The sequence below is a fragment of the Corythoichthys intestinalis genome, chromosome 7 (genome assembly GCF_030265065.1).
Source record: "Corythoichthys intestinalis isolate RoL2023-P3 chromosome 7, ASM3026506v1, whole genome shotgun sequence".
In the NCBI taxonomy this organism is placed as follows: domain Eukaryota; kingdom Metazoa; phylum Chordata; class Actinopteri; order Syngnathiformes; family Syngnathidae; genus Corythoichthys; species Corythoichthys intestinalis.
Genome location: NC_080401.1, coordinates 30,657,855 through 30,678,906, shown reverse-complemented (window position 1 = coordinate 30,678,906; position 21,052 = coordinate 30,657,855). Strand labels below are relative to the sequence as shown.

General features: G+C 39.2%; 1 protein-coding gene across 1 annotated transcript; it reads right to left on the bottom strand.

Moving 5' to 3' along the window:
* Positions 1–5,303: 5,303 nt before the first annotated feature.
* On the bottom strand, positions 5,304–20,750 carry spata18 (spermatogenesis associated 18). The gene is made up of 12 exons (XM_057841723.1): positions 20,459–20,750; positions 18,749–18,854; positions 17,502–17,629; positions 17,313–17,431; positions 15,501–15,596; positions 13,805–13,921; positions 13,530–13,737; positions 9,268–9,426; positions 9,013–9,188; positions 6,002–6,125; positions 5,869–5,928; positions 5,304–5,787 (listed from the first exon to the last, which is right to left on the bottom strand). Exons 1-12 carry the CDS (start codon positions 20,543–20,545, stop codon positions 5,731–5,733), a joined length of 1,437 nt encoding a protein of 478 aa, XP_057697706.1. The 5' UTR covers positions 20,546–20,750; the 3' UTR covers positions 5,304–5,730.
* Between the last annotated feature and the right edge of the window lie 302 nt (positions 20,751–21,052).

Sequence of the window (21,052 nt, the reverse complement as noted above, 5' to 3'; positions counted from 1 at the left end):
GTGTAGCATCCCATAGCAAAAATTTGCTACTCATCTGTTGCTTAATCTCGTCTCGTGAGACGAATTTGATCATCTCAAATTTATCTCATTCTCTGCTTATTTGTTTCTGAGTACCCTTAGGAGCAAGTGATGAGTCAAAATGAGCAAAGAAATCATTGAGACAAAGGAGATTGATTTGAGAAAGCCGGATTTGAGCAATATTTGAGAAGAGAATTTTAATTAAAAATGGAGTTACACTTGTAGAGCACCTTTCAGGCACTCAAAGCACTTAGACCAGCGGTCTCAAACCGACTCCACAAAGGGCCGCAGTGGGTCCTGGTTTTTGTTCCAACAGATCCAGCACAAACAGTTCAACCAATGAGGTTTCTACTAACATAAGCAGCACCTGATTGCAATCAACTGATTACACTTGTAAGAAACCAGATTGGTGAAAAGGTATTTGTCTCGTTTGGTTGGAATGAAATCCAGTACCCCCTGCGGCCCTTTGAGGACCGGTTTGAGACCACTGACTTAGACACTATATCCTCACTTACCTGCTAGTGACGCAACAACGAGGGGTTCAGTGTCTTGCTCAAGGATACTTAAATGAATTCATCAGGACAGAGAGTTGAACTCACAACCTCTGAGTTGGGGAACAACTGCTCTACCACTGAGCCACGCACGGGCTCAGATGCTCTGTGCTCGATGTGACGCGACACATCAATGGAAAGCAACTTCAGAAAGTTATTTTTTTTATTTGTCCAATTATAATATTTTCTCGGATTTTGGCATGAGCTGAATTAAGATGTGATTGGACATGTCAGAGCAGACACAACTCTTTTTTACAATGAAAGAATCTTGAAAACCCAAAATGAGCAATTGCAGACTGGAAGGAGATCAAATTGAGAAAAATTTGTGACTGGCACAATGTAAGGTTGCTCCACGAGATCAGTAAATGAGGCAGCTTTGAGGCAAGTTGACGAAATAAAAACACTTTGCTCATCCATATCTTTTACTGAGACATTACTGAGAACGTGACTCCAAGTAAGGAGATAAAATTGAGACGCATTTGAGATCGACACAAGTACTCATAGTTGTCTCTTGGTGAGATCTTGAAAGGAGACAACTGTGAGACTTTATTGAAAAATCGTGCCTGTAGAACTATTCTCAAGACCTTCTCATGTAATGCTCACTATGAGACTTACTTCTCATGAGACAAATTTGAGAAAACCGAGAAAACCACTCTGTTCTCGATTATTGCTGATTCATTCCTCAGAGATTTAAATAAGACATGAACAAGATCTCATCTTCAATTTTGCTTTGCTATGGGATGGCACAATTACAGTGTATCACAAAAGTGAGTCACCCCTTGCATTTCTGCAGATATTTAAGTATATCTTTTCATGGGACAACACTGACAAAATGACACTTTGACACAATGAAAAGTAGTCTGTGTGCAACTTATATAATGGAGTTCATTTATTTTCCCCTCAAAATAACTCAAAAAATAGTCATTAATATCTAAACCCCTGGCAAAAATAGTGAGTACACCTGATGGGAACTACGTACAGTACATCCCTAAATGTCCAAATTGAGTACTGCTTGTCATTTTCCCTCCAAAATGTCATGTGATTCGTTACAGGAGTGCTGTCAGCATTGCTGCAGAGATTGAAGAGGTGGGGGGTCAGCTTGTTAGTGCTCAGACCATACGCCGTATTTTATATCAAATTGGTGTGCATGGCAGTCACCCCAGGAGGAAGCCTCTTCTGAAGACGGTACACAAGAAAGCCCGCAAACAGTTTGCTGAAGACATGTCAACAAAGCACATGGATTACTAGAACCATGTCCTAAGGTCAGCTATAGTACAGCTGCACATAAAGTTTTGATACTTAATATTTTTGTTTAAATATTTTTACAACTTTGTTGCTGCTTTGCAGTTTTATATTGTTATGTTTTGTGTAAACAACTCAGGGGACTAATGCACTTGCACTTTTATTTGTCAGATTTAATATTTAAGTTCAAATATGTTGACAACTTTCTTGTTTTACTGAGGTTTTTCTTTATTGTTATAGTTTGTGAACAACTCTTTTATTTGCTATATTTAATATTTTGTTCAAATATGTTTACAACTTTGTTGTTATTTTACAGAAGTTTGTATTTATTGTTATATTTTGTTAAAAACTTAGGGGACTAATGCACCTGCTCTTTTATTTGTCATTTAATGTATTTGCTGCTGTTGAAGTGTAAAATATTGTGTTCAATAAATGATCTATTTTGTGCAGACATGGCTTCCTGGATCCCTTCATACAGCAATCTTCATCAATCACAAATGAAACGGTATTATATGAATACACTGTGGTCACGTTGTGTCATCCAAAGTATTTCCAAACAGCTATTCAAGTCATCTAGTGAAAATTTCTTTAAAAAAGATATATACTGTATACAGTGCCTTGCAAAAGTATTCGGCCCCCTTGAATCTTGCAACCTTTCGCCACATTTCAGGCTTCAAACATAAAGATATGAAATTTAATTTTTTTGTCAAGAATAAACAACAAGTGGGACACAATCGTGAAGTGGAACAACATTTATTGGATAATTTAAACTTTTTTAACAAATAAAAAACTGAAAAGTGGGGCGTGCAATATTATTCGGCCCCTTTACTTTCAGTGCAGCAAACTCACTCCAGAAGTTCAGTGAGGATCTCTGAATGATCCAATGTTGTCCTAAACGACCGATGATGATAAATAGAATCCACCTGTGTGTAATCAAGTCTCCGTATAAATGCACCTGCTCTGTGATAGTCTCAGGGTTCTGTTTAAAGTGCAGAGAGCATTATGAAAACCAAGGAACACACCAGGCAGGTCCGAGATACTGTTGTGGAGAAGTTTAAAGCTGGATTTGGATACAAAAAGATTTCCCAAGCTTTAAACATCTCAAGGAGCACTGTGCAAGCCATCATATTGAAATGGAAGGAGCATCAGACCACTGCAAATCTACCAAGACCCGGCCGTCCTTCCAAACTTTCTTCTCAAACAAGGAAAAAACTGATCAGAGATGCAGCCAAGAGGCCCATGATCACTCTGGATGAACTGCAGAGATCTACAGCTGAGGTGGGAGAGTCTGTCCATAGGACAACAATCAGTCGTACACTGCACAAATCTGGCCTTTATGGAAGAGTGGCAAGAAGAAAGCCATTTCTCAAAGATATCCATAAAAAGTCTCGTTTAAAGTTTGCCACAAGCCACCTGGGAGACACACCAAACATGTGGAAGAAGGTGCTCTGGTCAGATGAAACCAAAATTGAACTTTTTGGCCACAATGCAAAATGATATGTTTGGCGTAAAAGCAACGCAGCTCATCACCCTGAACACACCATCGCCACTGTCAAATATAGTTGTGGCAGCATCATGGTTTGGGCCTGCTTTTCTTCAGCAGGGACAGGGAAGATGGTTAAAATTGACGGGAAGATGGATGCAGCCAAATACAGGAACATTCTGGAAGAAAACCTGTTGGTATCTGCACAAGACCTGAGACTGGGACGGAGGTTTATCTTCCAACAGGACAATGATCCAAAACAAAGCCAAATCTACAATGGAATGGTTCAAAAATAAACGTATCCAGGTGTTAGAATGGCCAAGTCAAAGTCCAGACCTGAATCCTATTGAGAATCTGTGGAAAGAGCTGAAGACTGCTGTTCACAAACACTCTCCATCCAACCTCACTGAGCTCGAGCTGTTTTGCAAGGAAGAATGGGCAAGAATGTCAGTCTCTCGATGTGCAAAACTGATAGAAACATACCCCAAGCGACTTGCAGCTGTAATTGGAGCAAAAGGTGGCGCTACAAAGTATTAACGCAAGGTGGCCGAATAATATTGCACGCCTCACTTTTCAGTTTTTTATTTGTTAAAAAAGTTTAAATTATCCAATAAATTTGTTCCACTTCACGATTATGTCCCACTTGTTGTTGATTCTTGACAAAAAATTAAAATTTTATATCTTTATGTTTGAAGCCTGAAATGTGGCGAAAGGTTGCAAGGTTCAAGGGGGCCGAATACTTTTGCAAGGCACTGTATCTTTTTTTAATATCGCAATATATTGCAAACCTAAAAAAAATCGCAACAATAGTTTTTTCCAGTATCGTTCAGGCCTAATCGAGACTACGTCGTTCTACTCTGGGGCGGCCAAGAGGCTGGGGCTGGAGGCGGTGGCTCGCCTTGCGGAGGACTGTCAGCTCAATCCCAAGATCCATCTACGAGCTTTTTACTGGAAGCAACTTTCAAATACCCTATTGGAGCTGGAATTACCGAGGACAGCAGGACAAAGTCCCTCTGGAGGCCGTAATGTCGGGTGAAAATTTGGCGAGGCTCCGGAGCTCTGCTGTCTGATATCACATTGTCATATGCTATCTTTACAATAATTTTATAAATTGTAATTTATTGACCTGTTTTGCACATGCACCAAACGTTTTAAATAAAAGAAATGGAATCATGTTGTCCAAATGTTTTATTGCTATCAATGTCGGCAATAAAAAATAATGACATAGTATTTTTGTTTATGTTTACATACTGTACCTTGTAGTATTTCCTTGTAAAAGCAAAATCAGTGTTAGCCCTTCAGCATTCGGCAAATGTAATAGAATTTGTAAATTCACCTCATTTTGGTCACTCAAGTGGCCTGCGTATCAATCCATACCTCACGTCAACCCAGGCTGACCGGTTGTTATAATTTTGTCCACAAATGATCAACGAAGTGATAAGAACAATAATACAATCTCATCTACGTCTCATCTACGACGTGCTGAATCTATTTTTGGAGATTCCGTGAGTTCCCCTGGCTTGATTTTGCAGTTTTAACTTTGTCAACACACTGCTAACTTCGACCGCAACTCATGAGGTTTTTTCTAAACCGGAAGTTCGAAGCAGAAATTTTCCAAGATGGCGCCGCTCATATTTCGTTCAGGAAATTTGTCTATTCTAGACGGCTTTGGTCTCGGCTCGAAAACATAAAATTACAGATAACACATGAAAAAAAAAAATCTATAAATCCGCTACTACACCTTAAATGTATTTTCTAAACGCTCAGAACTTCGTTTGGAGAACACACTCACCTCCACACAACTTTTACAAAAAAAAAGAGTTCAAAATATACAAAATTATGTGGTACCAGATTTCTAAAAATGTAAACAGCACATTTCTTGTCACTTATATTTATGCCAGTTATATATACTGAAATACAATACAACAACTAATAACTTTAGAGACATTTTATTAATATAAAATAGTTGTCAACATTGACATAAAATCAGTGAATTTTTATTGCTACAAAATACAACAAAGCGCACAAACAAGTGCTGTAAAAGTCATACATTCAAGAAAATAGTCTTGAAAAATAGCTACCAAATATGATCATTTAGTTATTCAATATTTCTCTACGCCTTTGTTACGCCTACATGTCAGGAAAAAAAGGATGCAAATTTTTACACCAGCTGTTTAAGTCACCGTCAGATTGTTACAAACTGTGAAGCACTAACCCTATCCCAACAAAGCAGAACATTTTAAGGAAAAACATTTAGACGACTTAGCACCAAGTAGAAGTTGTTCATGTAGCTGCCCAATTTTTTTTAAACCTCTTGTCACATACACATTTCAATTGCAGCAGGCATTTTGCTGCGCCGGCATAATAAGTCCAGTTCAGTTTGTATTCTTGTATTCATTTTGTGGAATTACTTCCCGTTGTAGTGCTGTTAGGACCTCATAAGCAGCTGGTGGACAGGGGGTCCGGACATATGTTTGTCTCATCATTAAATGACTGAAATCATCAAGTCAAGAGAAAATGAAGTCTTGTTGTAAATTTAAATCAAGGTTCGTATTTTGGCGTGTGCACACTTACGAGATTGCGAGCTGGACTCAAAGAGCGGGAGCGTACGAAGCTGAATGGACTTCTGGTCCACTGTAAGAGCAACGTGAGGAGAAATTACAAGTCAGAATATCATTTCAACTGAAAGAGGCGTCATTTTCAGTACCACGGCCCCTTTCTTGGTCACGACTTCGCCCTTAGCGCGGACAGTACCGCCCTGCATCAGAGCGGGCCATACGTGGTACAATACTAGCTGGGCCGAGGCGTCTGAGTCGGGGCTGCGACGGTATCTGGAAGGAAGACAGTACATTACGTCAGCCAATTAGTTAATATCGTGTAGTGATGAATTTATTCCCCAAAATAAGTTTTGGAACACTGTCATCATACATGCTGGGCTTTTGTGCAGAGGACCTATGTTGAGGTTAAAGGAGATTCATTTAGTCACACTTTTGCTATTCTAAGTCCTGTCACAAATTGCAAATACCTATGAGTAATTGAAACCCAATGAAGTAAAATTATGCCAAAAACAAAAAGATCCAGGAAGTATAGGTGAGACCAAAGGCTCAAATACACCGCATTCAGAACGGATTTAATTCGCAACCATTATAATCAGTATGGGTAGTTATATTGGTACCGATACGGCACTAAAAAGACGTCGTCGGTCTCGGAGGGTACTAAAAAATAATGTGCGGATGGTGTGCAATATGTACTTTTTAAGCTGTAGTTTCAAACCGTTGCTCGCTGTACCCAAGATGGGCTGCCAAAGATGAAAGACATCCAATCGTGTGGTGTCCAATCATCCCTCTGCTGTTAATTCCAAGGAGTTTACAACTAGCAGGGTCTCTGTAGGGTTCAACAAGACGACTTTAAGACACACTAGAACTACCAAGGGTGGATCAGTTGATGCAAATCCCTTTTGTATCCAGAGAAGGGTCATATGACCCTTGTCATCATATCTTTTGTGAGCATTGAGGTCCTCATTAGTCATTCCCATTCACACTCTCAAAACCATAGGGTTGGATTGCTCCAATTAGCATCTGGAGTGTTTGCAGGGCAGGGGTGCCTAGGCTTTGTCAGACAGTGGACCGCTCAGGCAGGCAATCGGGCGAACAACCTTTTTACATCTTCCCAAAGCTGCAGTTTGCCTACAGTCCAAGGGACGGTGTAATGAAAAACAAAACAAAACATGTTTTATGTGGTGACATATGACACTTCGCCCTTTTCCCAGGGTTGGGTGTTGGAGGTTGTTGCCGAAGCAACTTTTCCTTCTGTGGCTTCTTTGTGCCCACATGAGAGTGAGCCAATTTCTTTGCAAGACCCACCAAGAAGTCCACCCGTCTCTCTTGCCTTCTGGTGCATGTCTGATACAACACATATGCATTCAGTGCCGCCATGTCAATCATATTGTAGAACACGGCGACTGGCCATCTCAGTGTTCCTCCGTGTTTGACAAAGCAAATAGAGCACTGGATGCTTAAGATGCTAATTGAGGCTATCCAGAGTGAACCCCCCCCACACACACACACCTAGGCAGCGACTCCACAAGAGTGTGTAGGGCACAGGTATCAAACCGATTCCAGGAAGGGCTAAGTGGGTGCTGGATTTTGTTCCAACCGATACAACGCAGAGAGTTTAACTAATGAACTTCCTGCTGAAACAAGCAGCACCTGACAAAGTTTAACTGATTACACATGTAAAAGATCTAATTGGTGAAAAAGTGTCCCCTTCATTGGTTGGAAAGCAAACCTGCACCCACTTGGCCCTTTCTGGAATCGGTTTGACACCTGTGGTGTAGGGGGTTGTATGCTTGATTGCTTGTTTGAGTGGTCTATTTGCTGACAAAGCCAAGTACTTAGTTTGGTATCGGGGTCATTTGCCGCCTTTCTGGTCTATCTTTATGGCCAAAAAAACCCTGGGACTTCCAGTGTTGAAAGACTTTTTAAGACTATAATGGATCAAATTTAGGACCCATTTCACATTGATACCATCAAAAAACGTACAATAGATTTGAAGGAAAATTGGAGGCCCAGAATTACTTGCAAGTACAGGTAGTCCCCGGGTAATGAACGAGTTCTGTTGCTGTGCTGGTGACGTAACCCGAATTTCAACGCCCTTTAAGTACCCCTAAATCTCAAAATAACTCTCCAAAGGTATTGTACTTTGTTTAATGATGAAGGATACACGGTCCTATGGTGGCAGCGTTGGGTTTGGCTGAACTGTCGCCTTGTATGACTGAGGAGCAGACTCGTCTGACATGGATAAAGGACAGCTGCATTCTGGTTTAGCCCACGTTAAGGCTGTAAGTTGTTTCAGCTAATATATGTTTGTGTATTCATTTGTAATTAAGTTTAGAGCTACAGTTTGTGGGGATATGTTTGAGCGATTTGTTGAGAATTGTAAATACGTTAGCATTCGTAGCATTTAAGCTAGTGGACGTTTGTTGGGCAAATTAGGTTAATTTAATCTACTAAATTTACATATTTATCTGACTTGATTGACGTTTGAACACCAATTGTTTTGTGTCAAGTGTTTTTTTTTGTTCAAATGTGTGTCGTTTTGAACATAAGTGTACATATGTGTGTCAGCTTTACAAATTGTCAAAAGTGAAGTTAAAAATTTTCAAAAAGCTGAACAACTTCACATTTAGTGAGGACAGAACACGTCATATTAATAAAGTAAAAAAATAAGATACCGTGAGGTGCAATAAGGTAATGTTTACATGACTAAGAAAAAAAAAAAAAAAAAAAAAAAAAAAACGAGACAAAATGGCGCACTCTGGCATTGTAAAGTCGAAATCACGTAAGCCAAGTATGTCGTAAACCGAGGACTACCTGTATATGAATTTATTCCCGGCTCTTTCACACTGATACAAATAAGCACGTAGTATTAATAGCAGTAGTATAATAATGTCAATAGATTTTTAAGACCTTTCAAAATTGTTTTTAAGACATTTTTTGAGATTTTAAGAGAATTTTAGAGATCTTAAGGCCTTAAATTCAATTTTTTTGTTTTTGTTTTTAAGACCCCGCGGATACCCTGACTAGTAGACTTCCAATCTACCGCCATCAATGACAACCAATGACGTAAAAATATTAAATACTTAGTTTAAATGGATTATCACTGTCAGTGGCACTGAAAATCATTATTTTGACATCTATGTTATTTGCTGTTGTTTACTTGTTGCTGATGTAAAGTTCCCCATTGCTCGCGAAGGCCAAATCAATGGGCGGGTCCAACGTCTGCATGGTGAAGGCCAGCTTGCACGCCTCCCTAATCAAGGGAGAGGCCACAGCAAAATTGACTTTTGGGATGGAGGCAATGCGAGGGTTAAGGTTCATGGTGCTGAGTACTTCCTGTTGCACAGATAATAAACAAAAAAAAAATCATCACACAGCAGTGTCCGTTGACAGATGAGTTTTCATTGCTTCTTACGTCGACACTGTTTTGCACATCGTACAGGTCCTGGTTTCGGACGATGTAGTCCATCACGGTGTCTTCCAGACTTTCAGGCCCCAAGTGACAAGAGGCGAGAGTCTTGCGAGCACGCAGCTTGAAAAGGCGGTAAGCCAGTTTCGCTGCCTTAAAGGACTCCTGAGGTGTGACAACACGCGAGAGACACTTTTGACACTTGACATGGGAAATTTTAGGATTGAGACCGCCGATTGAAAAAAATTGAGGTTGATTTTGGTGACCAGCTATGAAATATTTAAATCATTCAAATGTGGTGGAACTGCTGATGGCAACCAGTCCCTCATTAAGAGTCAATGTTGATGTTTTTCAATCTGCTAATTACACTCCAGTTGAGTTCAACTTGTAAAACTAAACACAGATACCAAAGAAAACGACACATACTGTGCATTAAATACAAAGTACATTTCATTTTTATCAGAAACCTGTTAGTTGAATGCTGATCTAGAATGGAAGAAGCGATTGGCAGGCTAATAAAAATGAGCATCGTGTCACGGTATTTAATTCTCAAAATAATGAATACTCACACACAACAGCCTCTGGAACTTTCATAGACATGAAATAGAGCAACACTCGCATGCATTTGATCTTAGTAGGATACCAAAGGCAAATTACGGTATATCAACAAACAACTACTACAGTTTGCCACTGTCAGTGCTTCTCTGCAAAGCACCACTGTCTCCCTGTGGCCAAGGTGCACATACAATCGGGGCCAGGAAAAATGAAACATTTCTACAAGTCTTTTATCATTCATAACTAGGCAGTTTTTTTTTTTTTACCTACGTCTTTAAAAAAAAAAAAAAAAAAAAAAAAAAAAAATTGTGAGCCATAGTTATTTTTCTATACAGTGATCCCTTGTTTTTTGCGGTTAATGGGGACCGCCCCACCCCCCAATTTTTTTGTGTGTGTTCAATGTATTTATTCAGATTTAACATTGGAAAGAGTCACATACAACACGTTTTTTTTTCACTTTTTTTTTTTCAAAGTATAATTAAAAAAACATGTATGGGGACCAAATAAGTTAAGTCAGCCAGTAATTGTGCAAGTCCTCCCACTTGAAAATATTAGAGAGGCCTGTAATTGTCAACATGGGTAAACCTCAACCATGAGAGACAGAATGTGGAAAAACCCCAGAAAATCACATTGTTTGATTTTTAAATAATTTATTTGCAAATCATGGTGGAAAATAAGTATTTGGCCACTACAAAAAGTTCATCTCAATACTTTGTTATGTACCACAGCCCCAAAACATCACTGTTCTAGAGGAGATCAGCATGTAGGAATGGGCCAAAATACCAGCAACTGTGTGTGAAAAGCTTGCGAAGAGTTACAGAAAATGTTTGGCCTCCGTTATTGCCAACAAAGGGTACATAAATAAGTAATGAGATGAACTTTTGGTATTGACCAAATACTTACTTTCCACTCTAATTTGGAAATAAATTCTATAACAATCAAACAATGTGATTTTCTGTTTTTTTCCCCCACATTCTGTCTCTTATGGTTGAGGTTTACACATGTTGACAATTACAGGCCTCTCTAATCTTTTCAAGTAAGAGAACTTGCACAATTGGTGGTTGACTAAATACTTATTTGCCGCACTGTAAATGTATATTTTAATAAATGGTATTCAAGCACTTCAAATGGAATAATTATGATAAGTTTTAAACATGTTACTGTCCCACCAAATTGTTTTAAACAAGAATAAAGTAGAAAAATGCTTGCCTTTATTCAACGCTTCATTGAGTGAGTCCACTCAAATACGCTCAAGCTGCTCACTTACACACAATGAGTTGCCACAGCAAATGTTTAACAAGTTAAACGATGATTGACGTATGCGGTGCTTTGACGTTTCGGCTAACCAAGCGTCTCTGGCAAGATCAAACGTCTGTCTATCATCATTAACTTTAATAAGCAACTCCAGTGCACTGCCTGACCAAGAAAAGCTCCAGGAGCGAGAGTGAGACTTTGAAATGGGATCAGGACAGCTCTATAAAATACTGTATTTATTTATTTATTTCAATTGAAAAAACATCCACGATGGACTAAGGGCGCAAAGTTTGAAGCACGAAATAGCGAGGGATCACTGCATTCCTTGCACTGTAGGAGCGAATAGCTTTTTTTTCTCTACATTTCTTTTCATTTATTATTCAGTTTGTATACTTGTGATTTTGGATCTGCTGTTTCAAATATTGACCATAAGAAGTGTGCTTTGCAATAGGCAGGTTAACTTAATGTTAATATTTATCTTATATGTGAATAAAAAAGTTAAACCTATTCCTAACTATTCTTTAAGACAGGTGTCATACTCCTCTTTGTCACAGGCCAGTTTTGGAAGGCCAACTAGGACCTCCACAATTTGTACAGTAAAAATTAACCAACAACTATTTTAATCATTTTAAGACACAGTTGATCTCAAAATTGTCCAAATCTTTGGGACGTTTTTGTAATGTGCACTTAATAGAAAATGCTCTTTTTTTGTTTTGTTTTGTTTTTTTAATTAAAAAAAAAATCATTGTAATAATAGTTTCAAAATATTTATTTATTCTTAACGTATACAGTGAGGAGCAGAAGTATTTTCACCCCTTGTAATTTTGCAAGTTTACCCACTTAGAAAATAGGTAGAGGTCTGAAATTTCAATCATAGATTTATTTCCACTCATAGAGACATAATCTTTTTTTTTTTTTTAATTTATTATTATTATTATTATTTTACTTGTACCCCTGAGAATCAGCAATAATGATGACACTCAAAGAGTTGTCAGTCTACCTTAAAAAAAAGTCAACCTTCACCCTATGAGTAACCACCCACCCACCACCTGTTTGAGCTCAATATTGTCGCCTGTGCACCCCACAGTCAGTCGTCGTCATCCAACTGCTGCCATGGGCAAGACCAGAGAGCTTTTGAAAGACACCGGAGAAAAAATTGTTGAGCTCCACAAAGCTGGATAAGGCTATGGGACGATTGGAAAGCAGCTTGGTGAGAATACATCAATAGTTGCAGCAATTGTTAGAAAATAAAAAAGGCTAAACATAACTGATAATCTACCCCGGACTGGGGCTCCATCTAAAACAGGGGTGGGCAAACTATTCCACAAAGGGCCGCAGTGGGTGCGGGTTTTTGTTGCAACCCATTAAGAGGACACATTTTTACCAATCTGCTGTTTTACAAGTGCAATCAGTCGATTGCAGTCAGGTGCTTCTCATTTCTGCTGAAACCTCATTGGTTATACTATCTGTGCTGGGTCAGTTGGAACAAAGACCAGGACCCACTGCGGCCCTCAAGGACCGGTTTGCCCCACCCCGATCTAAAATCTTTCCTCGTGGGGCATCACTCATGATGAGAAAAGTGACAGCTCAGCCTAGAACTACATAGCAGGAGCTGGTCAATGACCTGAAGAGAGCTGGAAGCACAGTTTCAAAGGCTACTGTCAGTAGAACACTACGATGCATTGGTTCAAAATCATCGCTTGCGCAGAAGGTTCCCCTGTTGAACCCAGTATATGTGAAGGCCCCTTTGAAGTGTGCTAGGCATCATCTAAATAATATAGAGGAGTCATGTGGTCAGATGAGACTAAGTTGAACGTCGTGTGTGGAGGAAAAAGAAGGATGAGTACAATCCCAAGAACACCATCCCCACTGTGAAGCATGGGAGTGGAAACCTCATGCTTTGGGGCTGCTTTTCGGCAAACGGGACAGGACGACTGTACTGTATAAAGCAGAGGATGAATGGTGAAATGTATCATTGGATTTTGAGCCACAACCTCCTTCCCTCAGTCAGAGACTTGAAGATGAGTGGTGGTTGTCTCTATAAGTGGAAATGCATCTATGATTGAAATTTCAGACCTTTATCTATTTTCTCAGGTTGGTGAACTTGCAAAATCTCAAATGGGTGCAAATACTTCTTCTCACTCTATTTTTATACAGGTACATTTACATTTAATAAAACTTGGGAAATGCAATTATTCTGTAAATATCTTTTTATTTTTTTTAACTGAAAAAGAGGGGGAAAATAACATCTATAGCCACAGAAAATGATGTGCAGGGCAGGACCTGACACCTCGGCCGTGAGTTTGACACCTGTGCTTTGAAACTACCAGATTAGGAAACAATAGAAAAATCAAGTTTTTAAAAAATCATGAAAAATATCCACGTCAATATCAAAATTGTGATCCTTATTTTTTCGGACAGCCCCATTTGTAACTTTTCTGACAGGCCGAAAGTCTTACCACCACGGCGATGAATATGATTCTCTGGACTGTCTCCAAGTCGTTCAAGTAGCCCTGAAGTTGCAACTGTGCCTCTTTGCGCTCCACATTGTACAGTTCATGGAAGCGAGACACCACACGCAGCAAGCGGGAGGAAGCGGTAAACTGTGAACGCGTGGAGGCGCCACAGACACCTGATTGAGACCTCTCCATACTGCTCCTGCCCAGCCTGAAGAGAATACGGCGTGAGAGCATGTTTAATGCAAACTGGAGGTTTATACTGTGATAATGAATACCTCTGTGAGCTCAGATACGACACTTCGCCCTTCAACCTGGACATCTGACGCTCGAAATCGTTATAAGATTCCAGTTTGGACTTGTAGAGCTCATTTTGTAAGTGAGCTGCTCTCAGACTAAAAAACAAAATGCATTTCCATTCACTTCAAATGAAAAAAACAAGAATTTTCCAATAAAAGCACAATGAACAATTTACAAATTAACCCTATCATGCACGAATAATGATTTTTTCTTTTACTCTTACAGGGCACTCATTGAACTCATTGGCTGCCATTGACTGCACTAGACGTCCAATCCATTTAGAATTGTACCCTCCCAGTCAAAATGGATTTGACGTCTAGCGACGTCAATGGCACTAAAACATGAGCATTCACAGCCAGTGATCCAGTTAAAATGTATTTGACGTCTATCGCTTTCAATGGCGGGCAATGAGTTAATTTTGGGTCACTTCCTTGTAAATTCTAGTGTAAATACAGGTCTCATCCTGTTTATTTTGGGTGGTCACTTCCTGTACATTTTGAATAATTCCCTGTTGATATTAAGCTATTTCTTGGTCACTTTTTTGTGGCTTTTTAGGTCATTTTACGTCTAGTTGATATCAAATCATTTTTCCCATTGGAAGTCAATGCGGCCGATGAAAATAAATGATGATGTTTATGTCAAATTTTGGAACCATGCGTTTTCGGCAAAAACTATAGACTACTTTTGTGAGCCTTGATTTTCTGATTTTTTTTTCATGTGTAAATTATGTGAATTGGATACAAAAAGAATGTAGGATGATATCAGGGGTGTGCACTGCTTCATATCTGGCAATAAGATTTGTATCACAATTCACAGGTCACGATTCGATCAATTTATTCCTGAAACCTTAACCAGCACTCCAAAAAAATGTTGTTTTATGTTTGAACAACATATGGCTTCCATTATAAAATGTGATCTTTTTTTAGCACAAACCTGCTTAAATACAGGATTCTAAATACTCCATGCCTCAGTTTTTGCAGTAAAAGCCAAAATGAGCCCAAATTTCAGACTTAAAAAGGGACTAATCCGAGCAACCACTAGAAGGCGATGTAAAAAATCTCTACTCGGATTAGTCTAATGTTGTTATTAATTCAGAAGACTGCATGGCAATGCTGCTGCGCGCTGCCAACTACTGGTTGAGAGTAGAAGTGCAGCCAATGAATTGTTTATTTCCACCAAAACCACACGTGTAAGGATCGATACAGATGGATTTTGAATCGATAAGAGAATTGCGTGACGTAATATTGCGACATATCGTGAAATCGATTTTTTTAACACTCCTAGATGATATAAACTTCGAATTTCGAAGATTTCAATGTTTTTGCTATTGGAAATTATTAGAGCTTTTTGGCATTCAACACACGTTTGCCACAACCGGAAATGTTAAGGGCAAATCGAAAAAGAGCCTGTGCCACATGATGTTTTTTAATGTTTTGAAGTTGGATGTTGAGAATTGGTCAAATTGTGCTCTGCATGATGACGAAAAAGTGGACAGAAAAAGATATGACTAATATGTGGGGAGCTTTACTTATATTTAACTTTTTCAATGACCAAAAAGTAGTCACTTGCCTTATAAAAAGTTAAAGGGCCTAAGTACAGTATCAAGTTTTGAATAGCTGTCCACTGTATTCCCGAAGTTGCTACTGTGTGTTTGCTTGTGTTTTTTTCATTTACTCTTCTTTTAGTTGTAGTAGTTCATCCTCGGTGGCCATCAAAGTGTTGGCTGTTTGGTTCTTGGTCTTGTTCAGATCCCTGTGAGCATCATCCAGCCTGGAAAACAAACACAGGATATTGGATTATTTTCAAAAAACAATGAGATTAATCATATTATAGTGTTCCTTACATTTTATCCACTTCATACTGCTTGTCTACAGTAGGAGTGGGAACCACTGGGTATCTCCAGATACGATACTAGGCTCACAATAAGGATGATCTCACAATATGCCGATACAACGTTATCGATACATGGGTTGGGAAATCGATCTACAATATTGTTCGATACAACAATTTAAAAGAAAAGCAAGCTACAGCATTTGTAAATGGAAACAGAACAATCTGTCTTCCTCAGACTACGAGAATATGTCAGTGCATCATTTCTGTGAATAAATACAGCGATGTTGCAAGATTTTTTAAAATAATGAGTGACTGTAACTTATTGCCCGTCATTGACAGCATGTCCAATTCGTTTCAACTGGGACAACAGGCTTTGAATGCTCATGTTTGCGTGCCATGAACAAATCTTCATTCACCCCCCCCCCCCCCATTCAAAATTAATTGGACGGCTGGCGCCGTCAATGGCAGAAAATGAATTGATATAGAAAAAATTGTAGTGAAAAATTTTTGATCTCGTGGAACATTTTGCTAGCAATAGTGGAACATTTTGCTAGCAATCTGTTGGTTCCTATGTTAAACTGTGACATATTTTTGAAACGATATTTCGATTCTTGGCAAGGGCATATCGATGATACAAACTTTGGCGATATATCACGGTTTCCATACAGTGCTGCTCGAAAGTTTGTGAACCCCACAGCGATGGTCAGATTTTTTGTAAAAAAAACTAAAATAACCTTATTAAATGTTAAGTTATACCCAAATCCACAATACTGACATTCCAAATAATGGACTGAAACAAAAGAAATAGTTATATTGTCATTCTTTATTTAACAAAAGTGGTTGATTTAAGAAAAACTCAGATATCATGTGTGCAAAAGTATGTGAACCCCTTCAGTTAATAGGATATTGCGCCTCCTTTTGCAGAGATTACCTCAACCAAACGGTTTCTGTAGTGACTAATCAGCCTCTCACATCTACTTTGGGGGATTTTTGCCCATTCTTCCTTGCAGAACGCAGTCAGTTGAGAGAGGTTTGATGGGCGTCTGGCATGAACTGCTTGCTTTAGGTCCCGCCACAGCATTTCAATGGGATTTAGGTCAGGACTTTGACTGGGCCAGTCCAGAACACGAATCTTCTTCTTTTTCAGCCATTCCTTGGTTGTATTGCTGGAATGCTTTGGATCATTATCATGTTGCATGATCCACCTTCTGCCAAGCTTTAACTTCAAAACAGATGGCGTCAGGTTATGTTCTAGGATTTGACAATATTCCTCAGAATTCATGATTCCCTGGACTATGTGGAGTTGTCCAGGTCCTGAGGATGAAAAGCAAGCCCAGATCTTGACATTCCCACCTCCATGCTTCACTGTTGGGAGAAGGTTCTTTTGGTGGTATGCAGTGTTGACTTTTCGCCAGACTTGGCGGTTTTGGTTGTGACCAAACAGTTCAATTTTGCACCTACATCAGTTGATGAAAACTCTTTTTAATTTAGTCTCGACAACACAACTGTTAAAAAAACAAAAAAAAACTACTGAATTGATTGATTAGGAAATCAGGTTGAAATAATAGAAAATTCCAAAATGTTGAGGGGGTTCACAAACTTTTGAGCAGCACTGTATATTGTCACACTCGTCTACAGTACGTCAGAACTCACTCAGCTTTGACCAGGTCCAGCTGCAGTCGAGTGGAGCACAGCTGTGATTCCATCCATTGCAAGTCGCTCAGGTCGCCAGTGTTTGACTCTGTCATCTTACGATCTCTCTCTGACAAATTCTAATCAGGACACACATTTTAGGATACTCTGGCCAAGACAGAGGTCATGGAGATCGTGGCTGTCATTTACTTTAGTAGGGGATGTCACCGGGAACCGATAACCGCCGTCTTTACAGGCAGTGGTAGATGAGGAAAAACAAGCCCCCAGCCATGGAAGCAGGCGTGTTTTGAGAGTGGACACTCCCTCCGTGTGATTACCTTACATATGGATACAGAGTTGATGTCACCCATACAGTGCCCTCCATAATTATTGGCACCCCTGGTTAAGATGTGTTTTTTAGCTTCTAATATTTTTTTTTTTTTCAAATAATATGGGACCTTAATGGAAAAAAAAGAGAAAAATCCAACCTTCAATACAAGTGCATTTATTCAGTGGGGAAAAAAATCCCACATAAAGAAATAATTATTTGACATCAAATAATGTGTGTCACAATTATTAGCACCCCTGGTGTTAATACTTTATACAACCCCCTTTTGCCAACAAAACAAGGTTTGGGGACTGAGATGGCCAGGGGAGGAGCTTGAATTTGTGTCTGGTGAACCATTTCTGTGTAGATTTGGCCATATGTTTAGGGTCATTGTCTTGCTGAAAGACCCAGTGACGACCCATCTTCAGCTTTCGAGCAGAGGGCAACAGATTTTGATTGAAAATGTCCTGGTATTTCAAAGCATTCATGATGCCATGCACCCTAACAAGGTTCCCAGGGCCTTTGAAAGCGAAACGGCCCCACAGCATCACTGACCCACCCCCATACTTCACAGTGGGTATGAGGTGCTTTTCAGCATGCACATCTTTCGTGGCACGCCAGACCCGCTTAGAGTGTTTTAAATCAAAATCTGCTGCCCTCTGCCCGAAAGCTGAAGATGGGTCGTCACTGGGTCTTTCAGCAAGACAGTGACCCTAAACATATGGCCAAATCTACACAGAAATGGTTCACCAGACACAAAATCAAGCTCCTCCCCTGGCCATCTCAGTCCCAAGACCTTGTTTTGTTGGCAAAAGGGGGTTGTACAAAGTATTAACACCAGGGGTGCTAATAATTGTGACACACATTATTTGATGTCAAATAATTATTTCTTTATGTGGGATTTTTCCCCCACTGAATAAATGCACTTGTATTGAAGGTTGGATTTTTCTCTTTTTTTCCATTAAGGTCCCATATTATTTGAATTTTTTTTTTAATTATTCGAAGCTAAAAAACACATCTTAACCAGGGGTGCCAATAATTATGGAGGGCACTGTAGCTACTTGTATAACAGAAACCTTACATTTGGACATGAGTGTGTGGACTTTTAAATCCGCAGTGGAGTAGTTACCTTCAGCAGCTACAGCGTTAAGGACAGCAAAAAGTTGTCCTTGGATTTGGGCTGTAAATTCTATCATCTCACAGCACCGATTCATGTTCTCGTCACAGGAGATGACCTTAGTGAGCACAAAAATTGTGTTTACAAACAAGAAATAAAACAAATGTGTTCACATTTGATCAACTCTGACGGAGAAGTATTCATTTAAAAAAAATTTTTTTAAACGTTTTGAAGCCATGTCAAAAAAATTAAAATGACTGCGCTAATGTAATTTTACATGTAGAAAGCAAATTTGGCACTCAAATTTCCCTGTCTTTTACCATTTCATAGTTATTCTATTGACAACGTTGCATCAAGGAACGCCCACGGTTTTCAGCAATTCTGTGTGTGACATCACAACCATAACTGATAAATATGCCTAGCTTTCTAGTGCTGTGCTAGCTAGTACATGATGGCAGAACGACAGAACGGTCACGCAGCAACAACAGAATAAAAAGCCCATGGATAGTATGCTAGCACACTGCAAAAATCTGTAGCTGCAGCGAGGGCTGTCAAAAGATTTGCAGGGGCCCAGGGACAAGATTCAGTTCGGTTCAAGTTGATTGTCCCCTAAAAGAGGAAATTTATCTTACAGGAGGTAAGCACAAAGATAACACAACAACATATAACACATACACATGAAATAACAAAGACTACAATTTTAAAAATGCTATAGACAGCTTCGCATCTCGGTGCAAGAATTGCGCAAATTTATCAGCCTAATCGCACCTGGTAAAAAGGAGTTTTTTGTCCTGTTGGACTTAAAACAAGAGACTCTGAATCTCCTGCCTGAAGGGAGGACCTCAAACGAACAATGAAGGGGATGATGTGCACAATCCAGCATGTCATTTGCCTTCCTCATAACCTGCCTCTCATAAATATCACTTAAGGAGACCTGTGGACAGCCTATTACCTTACCAGCCACCTTAACAATGTGGTTGATGTAATTTTTCTCCTTCATCATTATAGCCCCCCCCCCCCCCCCCCCCCACCCCACCCCACACTTGCAATATTTCATAGCACCTTTAATCATATGGATAATTATTAAAAATATACATGGCTATAATACATTAATTATTTGTCTTGTATTTTTTTGTTTGATCTCAAAACATAATGAAACAAAATCCCGAGTTTTTGTTTGTTTGTTTGTTTGTTTGCTGAGGAATTACTGTTATACAGTATTACAGACATGCACAACTATTACATAAATAAAAACGTGAAAATAGTTGCCCTGTACTCAGTTAGTCTAGGGTACTTTGACCAATTAATAGTTCCCTAAAATTTCGAGCCTAAACGAGTCAAGAGTGGGAAAATAAAATATCCAAATGAGTCCCCAAAAAGTAACAATTTAAATACAAATCAGCGATTGGAAAGTACCTCCATGATCACGTGAACAAAACCGGAAGTAGCTAGCCATGAATTATTTTGAGTCAAAACTCTTTGGAAAGGTCCCGCGGTAGCCATGGCGAATTGTTGCCATAGCAACCAAACTTGAATTGTAACTCTGAAAAGCGTAAAAATGAATGTATTTTGTGAATGTATTTTTTTAAATAACCAAACCGACGAATTGATGTTATTTGACGTCATACCCTGACGTGAAGCTGCCGCCATAACGTTTCCTCATAATGACGTAATATGTGAGGTTAGGATGGACATTACACTTTTTTTTAAAAAAGAACTTACATGATACTCTCTTTGCCATCTGTCCAGTCTGTCCTGTAAAACGCTGAAACAACTTTGAGTCACCAGCGACTTCAAAACATCCGCCATGTTTGTTCTCCTCGAAGGAGTCGGAAAAAGAAAACTCCTGCCGACCGTCTGCGTCCCAAAATGAGTATGGAAATGAAGAAAAAACAGTTGTCCCCGCCTTCAGGTGAGACGACGTCACGTCATTAAATGCCGGCCTTTGTTTCACAGCAGTAGGACTAAATATGAGGAGGATGTGTGGCCGGTGATGTGCTTTGAATCCAATTTATGTCTATTAGTTTGACGTTTTTCACCTGTTTGATAATTCACAAAAAACTACAAAAACAAAATTGGAGGGGATATGTAATTGACCGTATATACGCTAGAGGGCAATGTTGTTCAATGTACACTGATGGGAAGCAGCACAAGAGATTTTTTTGTAATTTGATAGATTTAATAAGTGTTTTAAAATCCTAACGATGCATATAAAATTACAGATAAATAATTTATTCTTTAAAAAAACAAAAAAAAAAGCAACATACATTATTAACACAAAATAATATAATGATAAATCAAGGACAAACGGAATCG

Excerpts from the sequence above, each read along its gene's own strand:
- spata18 (XM_057841723.1), bottom strand. The coding sequence starts at position 20,545 with ATGGCGGATGTTTTGAAGTCGCTGGTGACTCAAAGTTGTTTCAGCGTT. Across the intron at positions 17,432-17,501 it reads CGGTGACATCCCCTACTAAA|AATTTGTCAGAGAGAGATCG; the intron begins GTAAATGACAGC and ends TGTCCTGATTAG. Across the intron at positions 13,922-15,500 it reads CTACTACAACTAAAAGAAGA|TCTGAGAGCAGCTCACTTAC; the intron begins GTAAATGAAAAA and ends TTTGTTTTTTAG.